General features: G+C 49.3%; 1 protein-coding gene across 2 annotated transcripts in view; it reads right to left on the bottom strand.

Moving 5' to 3' along the window:
* Window positions 1-8,302, bottom strand: part of TCEA3 (transcription elongation factor A (SII), 3) — a 51,005-nt gene that overhangs the window by 41,682 nt on the left and 1,021 nt on the right. The window contains exons 2-5 of one of the 2 annotated variants that reach the window (XM_006777567.2): window positions 7,501-7,507; window positions 4,342-4,404; window positions 3,519-3,624; window positions 2,722-2,866 (exon numbers count right to left, since the gene is read on the bottom strand). In XM_006777567.2, the coding sequence (XP_006777630.1) occupies window positions 2,722-2,866; window positions 3,519-3,624; window positions 4,342-4,404; window positions 7,501-7,507 (321 nt within the window). Of the gene's footprint in view, window positions 1-2,721; window positions 2,867-3,518; window positions 3,625-4,341; window positions 4,410-7,500; window positions 7,508-8,302 lie in introns of both variants that reach the window. The other variant, XM_006777566.2, reaches the window with a different exon arrangement.

The raw sequence follows: 8,302 nt of genomic DNA, 5'->3' as shown, positions 1-8,302 counted from the left end.
ACATGGAGCGGCTGGCCCCTGGTGGTCAGTGTGCGTCATAGCAACTGGTCGACCAGTTGTAATGGTCCCTTAGCCTTTTTTATTTTAAATATATTTTATTGATTTTTTTACAGAGAGGAAGGGAGAGGGATAGAGAGTTAGAAACATCAAAGAGAGAGAAACATCCATCAGCTGCCTCCTGCACACTCCCTACTGGGGATGTGCCCGCAACCAAGGTACATGCCCTTTGACCGGACTGGAACCTGGGACCCTTGAGTCCGCAGATTGATGCTCTGTCCACTGAGCCAAACCCGTTAGGGCCACTTAATTTTTATAAAAATGGTATCATGCTATATATACTATACAGTGCACAGCTTCTCTTAGTACTCAGTGGACATTTCCCCACGTCAGTCAATATTCTACCCTGCAGTGCTCTGCAATGGGAGCCCTGCGGGCACTCTGAACACGATAAATGGTTCTTCAGTGTGTGGGACGACCTTGTGCATTGCAGGAATAGCAGCTATAGCATTCCCTCAGCCCCAAAGTTATCTTTACAACCAAAAATGGGAGTCATGTGGCGAAGGCATATCTCCCTCCTGGTCACGAATCATTCCTCTTACAGAATCATTTTCTAAAGTGTTTTGCATAGAAGGCTTATCATATAGGATTATAATAAACATTCATTTAAAAAGGGTTCAGAGGGCCCTGGCTAGTGTGGCTCAGTTGGTGAGAGCATGTGTCCCAGGGCACATACCTAGGCTGTGGGTTTGATCCCCGGTTGGGACGTGTGCAGGAAACAACCAATTTCTCTCTCTCTCTCTCCACTCTCTCTCTCTCTCTCTCTCTCTCTCTCTCTCAAATCAATGAAAGCATGTCCTCAGGTGAGGATTAAAAAAATTAATGTCTGAAAAGTCTTTGCCTTCATTCAAAGAATAAATAAATAAATAAGTTTTCAAAAGGGTTCGGAGGAAAGATGTTTCAGAAATGCTAGCTAAAAACTGTTATACATAGACTGGACGGCGTGGCTCAGTGGTTGTCACAAATCGATTCCCGGTCAGGGCACATGCCCAGATTGTGAGCTCAATCCCCAGTGTGGGGCGTGCAGGAGGCAGCCAATCAATGATTCTCTCTCATCATTGCTGTTTCTATGTCTCTCTCCCTCCCTCTTCCTCTCTGAAATCAATAAAAATATTTTTAAAAAATGTCATGCACAGAACACATCATCTTTATGTTTAATCTGATTAATTTCTTAATATGATTCCCTTATAGTGGATATATCGGGAGGAAAGGAGTGTACATTAAAGATGTTGAGAAATCATGGATAGTATCGTCCGGATTATGTAGGATGATCTAGTGCAGTGCTCGGCAAACACATTAGTCAACAGAGCCAAATACCAACAGTACAACGATTAAAATTTCTTTTGAGAGCCAAATTTTTTAAACTTAAACTATATAGGTAGGTTCATTGTTATTAACCTACCTGTATAGTTTAAGTACTGTTGATATTTGGCGCCTCCCCCTTCGCTGCGTATCCCACGGCCCGCCTGCACCGCAGCTCCCATAGCCCGACCGACCGACACCCCCCACTTCTTCTAACCCCACTTCTTCAAAATAGACTCGCCCAGGCCGAAAACCGACTTCTGCACATGGGCCATGAAGTTTCAATCACACTGTACATGTGCACCCGCACGTGGTATTTTGTGGAAGAACCACACTCAAGGGACCAAAGAGCCGCATGTGGCTCGTGAGCCACGGTTTGCCGACCACTGATCTAGTGCCATCAGATACTACTCAGTATTAGCTAGTACCACCCCTTATCTATTATGAACAACAGAAGACCGCCCCGCAAAGGAATTAATCTGTGTTGTCACATATGAAAAAGGTAGGTCTTATTTATACATTCACGAAGGCTTTTATCTACTGTGTGGGATAAGGCTTTTGGGCCCTATCTAAAAATCATGCAATTTGGGGGACTGTTCTATTCCTCTGGGGTTCTGACAGACGAGGATTGGAATCCCACTTTGTCACAGAATGGCTATGTGATCTTCAGAAAGTCCTGCTTCCCAGCCTTCAGCCTCCTCATCCCTAAATGGGAACTTTGAATAGAGAGCCAACAAAATGCTTCTCTTCTATGAGCGAGTAAGTTCCTAGTCCATTTACCTGCAACCCTGACGAAAGTGGAACATCAGCTGCATCACTAGGTAACATTGCTTTTGGTACAAATGAGCCCTGATTAGCAAGTGACGTCTACACAGGAAGGGCTAGGAATGAACTATAAGTAATTAGTGGAAAACCACAGCTTTTTGCTGGTCCCAATGGGTGAATCTTGTAACTGGTCAGTGCCTGTGCTGGAATGCTATGTTTTTGTCTATAGGACTGATATCGATTTAGGGCATAGGACATTGAAGTCAGGGAGTTCCCACCCACTGTGGTCTCATTTCCCTGCACTTGGGCGTTACCTGGGTGGGTAGCTGGATGCGGTGTTGTCCCCTATGAGAACCCTTGCTGATGAGAAAAGGCCTGCGTGTGTCAACAACACTGCGTTCCCTGCCCCTGCATCCTTCTAGATGCGGCCAGTGCCAGGGACAGCCTATCTGGGTCTTGTGAGGGGGGCCTGGGGGAGATCATAATAACAGCCATCTCTCAGGTGGTGAGGATTAAATGAAGTTATATATAAACAGGACTGCTGGCAGAGGACGCGACAAGTGTCAGCCCCCTTCTCTACATCCCAGAAAAAAATACCTGTCTTTGGGCTCTTCTCCTTGTTTTGTCCTTGGTGGAGAAAGACCTGCCTCTGACTTCCAATTGGAACAGTCGAGTTCTTTTTCTTTCTTCTTGGCTTTTTCTCTTTCCTCTCCTTTTCCCCCTTTGGGGGACTCAGGGGAGTCTGAAAACAACAGCAACATAGCTTTGGGGAGGAAGGAGCAAAGGGCAGGGACAGGAACAACTGCACATTCCCCCAGCACACACACATTTATACACAGACTAGGAGCCCTGCGCACAAATTCGTGTGCCAGTAGCTCGCTGCCACCATCCTGTAGTTCCCCCTGCCCCCTCTCCCTCCTCCCAGCTCCCCCGCAAATCCCCCCTCATAGCTTGCTGCCCTGCCCCCTCCTGCAGCTCTCCACCGCCCACTTGTAGCTCGCTGCCCCACCCTCCTGCTGATCCGTGATCCAGTCATTATTTGGTCCTTCGTTATGTAACGACCATTATATAGGATGTACCTACAATATGCACACATGTGTGCAAATCCATGCTCTCACCATGGGGACAGGAAAACATCTGCACACACACCTATGCACATGTTTATACAAATATCTCTCTACAGACATGTTCAAACACACAGGCAAATGAAATACACACATGTACATGAAAACCTACAGATCTATAAATCTCGCACTTGAGTAGACAAACATGGGCCCTCCCCACTAGAGACCATCTGTCATTTATGAAGTCATTCAACAAACACACACTGCGTGCCCGCCATGAGCCAAGCATGGTCCTGTCACAGGGGCTGGGAGAAAACTGTCCCCGCTCACCCAGCAGCCGCTTCCATTTTTTGATGAGGACTTTGGCCAAGGACACCACCTCTTTGTCTGAGCAGTACTTCCGGACCCCATTAACGGCGACTCCAATCCTGGTTGTCTGAAAAGCGACAGGGTTAGGGACTGGTCTGGGAATGGACACACAGGATTGGCTGCCCTACCTGAAAAGACCTGCCCCAGTTCAACCACCCCTTCCCTCAGCCTGACCTGTGCCTGAGGTAACCCTGATCCTATAACTGAGGCCCTGGCCTGCCATCCTTGGTGAGGGCCAGTGCCCCAGGCTCAGCCCCTGCACGATGGACAGCTTTGGTGAAAAGCTGAGGTGGTGGTGGTGGTGGGTCTGGCTAATGAGGACCCCTCCCCATTCCCGGTCCCCAGGTGTGGAGGAGGCATATCTTTGAGCTCAAGTTTCACCTTAAGATATAGCCCTGGCTACTACAGCTTGGGTCTGTGCTGATGCTTTTTCAGGGCCAAGAGCATCGGGTAAATGTTTGGGGGCTATATGGGCCACAGGGAGGATCAAATATGGGGGGGTCTCTTCACTGGATCATTGGCCTCTTGTATGCCACAAGCCCAGGGCCTTGAGAATTGGGGTATTCAAGGAAAATACCTCAGTCTTTCTCCCAGACGCAGAGGGCCCCGGTGCTTGGAAGGTCTCCTGTGCCCATCTAAACGCCCAGTCCCCACCCTCAGAGCACCTCAAGATCCCCCAGCCCTCTCCTCAGAAATTTCCCCCAGACCCCACCCTTAGAGGTCTTCCCCCCAGATGGATACCGCCCCCCCAGCACTGTCCCCAAAGCTTCCCACCCCACCCCACCTGGAGTAGCTGGATGGACATCTGACAGCTGTTCAGCTTCTTCAGAAGGTCGAGGGCCCCTTCCTGTGGGAGGCCACAAGGTGAGGGCTGAGGCTGTGGGTTCTGCCCCAGGCCCCTCTCTGACCATCTGGTCTCGGTAGGAAAGAGGAGGGGAGGTGTTGGGGAGGCGACTGTTCCAGCTACAGGACACAGGCAGACAGGCAGTCGGCAGACAGGCAAGGGACAGAAAGAAGGAGAGAGAAGGAAAAGATTCTGCCCAGTTCAGCTCTCTACGTCACCCTTGCCAGCCAGGCTGGGTTCAAGCCCCTCTGAGCCAGGCCTCAGCCCTAACCACTTTCCCTGACCCTAAGCCATTGGTTCTCCTGTTCTTTCTACTGGGTATGCTCTCCCTTCCCCATCTCTTCCTCTAAAATTAATTACTTTCAAGGTTATTATTATTGCTTTAGTAGCCTCCTTTCCTCACTTTCCTACTGTGAGCTTCTGCAGAGTGAGGTGTGTGTGTGTGTGTGTCTATCCATTATACCTTGATACAGCTTTATCGAGGTATAATGGATATACAATAAACTGGACATATCGCAGGCTACAACTTGATGAGTTTTGACACAGGTATACACCCATGAAACAATCACTACAATCAAGATAAGAACATAGCCACCATTCCCCAAAGTCTCCTAGTTCCCCTTTGTAATCCATCCCTCCTTGCACCCCCAACCTATACCCAGGCCACCACTATTCTGCCACTTCCTAGAAGCCAGCCTCGGCCTCCTGCCCTGAGCGCGGTTCCCTGGGGAGCACCAGCTGACTGGGTCCTGTCTGCCTCTGCCAGGCTTCCTGGACCACGTGCCAAGGGTGGCCAGTCCTCAGCCTCCCTGAGAGCTTGGGTTCACAGTCTGTATTCAGAGGTGGGGCCTGTGGGTTGGCGTGTGCATCTAAACGTGTGGGCATATAACTCTGTGTGTGACATTAATTAAAGGCTTACTATGTGTGGACACTGTTCTATGTGTTTTACGTGAATTATCTTGTTTAACTCTTACAATGACCCTATGAGAAAGGTACTATTACTATCTTCATTTTTATAGCTGATCCCACTTTCTTAGAAAAGGAATCCAAGAAACAGAGAGGTTAAATAATTTGTCCAAAGTTACAAGGAATAGAGCTGGGATCCAAACTCAGGCATTTGAGGCTCGAATCACTATACATCTGTGTAGGTATGGACATAGATCTGTCCAGACCTGTACCATCATGGAATATCAACATGGGCAAGTGCAGTGGTATGCTGGTCAATATTTAACAACCGGGTCTTAAGGGGGGAAAAACCTGATTAGTATTGTTTGCCTATTTCTGTGTAAACACTCCTCCCATGGCCAATCTCAAGTTACCAACACGCTGTCGCTGAACTGAAGGAGCTATTGGTGAGTAACAGCATCATAGAGTATTTCCACCACAGTGATGTAATAGAAGTAAATAATCTCTAGACCAGTGATGGCGAACCTTCTGAGCTCGGCGTGTCAGCATTTTGAAAAACCCTAACTTAACTCTGGTGCCGTGTCACATATAGAAATTTTTTGATATTTGCAACCATAGTAAAACAAAGACTTATATTTTTGATATTTATGTTATATATTTAAATGCCATTTAACAAGGAAAAAATCAACCAAAAAAATGAGTTCGCGTGTCACCTCTGACACACGTGTCATAGGTTCGCCATCACTGCTCTAGACCATAGATGATGGTAAAATGTAGTAAAATAATTAGGAAATGATGATTTTGGAGTATTTATTACCTTTGTTTTAAATATAATTTATTTAAAAATTATTTACCGTATTTGCCAGCGTATAAGACGATTTTTTGGCCCTGAAAAATATGCCTCCAAGTGGGGGGTCGTCTTATACGCCAGGTACACTTCAGATAGACTGCCCATAGTGCTTGCCCCGTGCCATAGTGGCCTCCTGATGCCCGCCCACTTCATTCCACATACCGTTCAGGCATCAGCAGCGCTGCTGGGTGTATGCTCGACTAGTGAGGTCCCAGGGAGATGCTGATGCAAGGGTGGACCAGACTGCTATAGTGACAGGGCGGGAAAACAGGGAGCAGGGACCAATCAAATCAGGCTTTGTATACAGCCAACAGCCAACCACAATACTGCCCCATTGTACAGTACAGCATAGAAAATGTCGACCAGTCAAACCCCTATCATCCCTATCATGGCATGTGCCCTTGACCGGAATTGAACCGGAAATCCTTCAGTCCGCATGCCAATGCTCTACCCACTGAGCCAAATTGGCTAGGGCACAATTTAATTTTTTTAAGTGATGGCTCTATTTAACAATAGGCTTACAAAATTCCTGAAACTTCAACCACCAATGTTAAGCTGGTTCCATCTCACCACTGGACACCTGTCTCTATATGTCGCATTGCATTGCCAGGTGTGTCTCTCTGCACCCATGCGTGGGGCGTGTAATAGCTTCTGTCCAGGTGTGGCGCTGTGGGCATGCAGCTTGAAGTGCAACATGTCTGTATTTGTGAAATGATGCCTGGGTTCTAACGTCTGAATGTGTAAGCGCACCTGTTGAGTTTGTAGTTTTGGATGTCTGAGTATTGCTTATTATCTGCATGCACACGTGTGCCCATGTAACTGTCTCTGTGTACCTTTCTGTAAATATAACGGCCAGTGTAGCGATCACGTCAGGGTCAGTAACCATGTCTCATACACAATTATGTTCATAGTCGCTTGTTCAGCTATTGTTGTGTGGTCGTAGCTATATTGTTGTGTGTAATTGTGTAGCTGTGACTTGGCGCTTGTATGTTGAAGCTGTTTCAATGGGTGCACGCTGACGCCATCTGACAAAAGCCCTAACTTGCTGGGCCTTCAGTAATTGGCAGTGCCCCCTGGGCCTGAGTGGCAACGTGGAGGCAACGTCTTATTTCAGGAAGCGTGTCCTCCTCTCCCTAACCACCCCTGGCGGCCCATTTCACTCCTAGAGCAGCCCCACCCTTCTTGATCACATGCCCAGAGCCCTGTGCCCACTCAGACGCTGGGAGAGGCCCAGGCACAGACGTGGCTGCAGACTGGCTCTGAGCTCCGGGAACCTGTGGCCAGACTTGCATCTTTCCTGGGCAGAGCTCCGAATACTTCCACAGGGACACATTCCCAGGAACACCATTTCTCTTCCCACTGCATAGAAGAGGAAAGCCAGGCCCAGAGAGGGGAGGTGGTGGGCCTGTGGCCATAGCAGAGCGAGGGGAAGCCAGGGCCAGTCCCCTCCTTCTCAGCCGGAGCTCTACTCACAACCGAGCTGCTTCCCTCCGGTCTCCTAAGCTTCCCCACCCCGTCCCCCACCCTCCACCCGTCTCCCGCAGAGGCCGAGTCTCCTGGCCCAAGCCAGGGTCAACAAGGAGCGGGGCTGGGGTAACCTGTCTACTTTCTGTGGAGTTTAGCTCAGAAGACGGGGTTCGGGCTCTGCTGTCCCAGTTGGAAAAGTGCCCCCCCGCCCCCCCCACACACACACTTGTGGCTCAGTTTGTGTCTCTGTCTTTGGAAGATCCGGAGTGGGGGTGGGCGGAGGCTGGGATGTCAGCGTGAGAGCTGCCCGCACTCGGTAGGTTTCTGTTTCCCGGGGCTATGCAGAAGCTGCTCTCATTTTCTAACTCCCAGCTGGCACCGTCCCAAGTCCTACTAAGGGTTTCAGACCTCTTCACCCGCGCGCCACGGCCAATCTCAGCTCTTCTCACAGACGAGGACACGGAGGCATTAACATCAACTCATGACCACTCATGTCTACTCTAGGGCTTCCTGACCCTCCGCGTTCCAGCGCCGCCCCTCCTTTCTCTGCTTTAAACCCTCTTTGACGGTCCACCCCTTCCCCCGAGTTCCGAGGGTCACAGAGGCCTCGGAAACGCAAGTCCTGCTCCAGCACACGCTACGGATGGTGGGGAGAGGAAGGCGCTGGGATAGGGGAGA

The sequence above is a fragment of the Myotis davidii genome, unplaced genomic scaffold (assembly GCF_000327345.1).
Source record: "Myotis davidii unplaced genomic scaffold, ASM32734v1 scaffold149, whole genome shotgun sequence".
Lineage (NCBI taxonomy): Eukaryota > Metazoa > Chordata > Mammalia > Chiroptera > Vespertilionidae > Myotis > Myotis davidii.
This window is presented reverse-complemented; position numbering and strand designations above follow the sequence as displayed.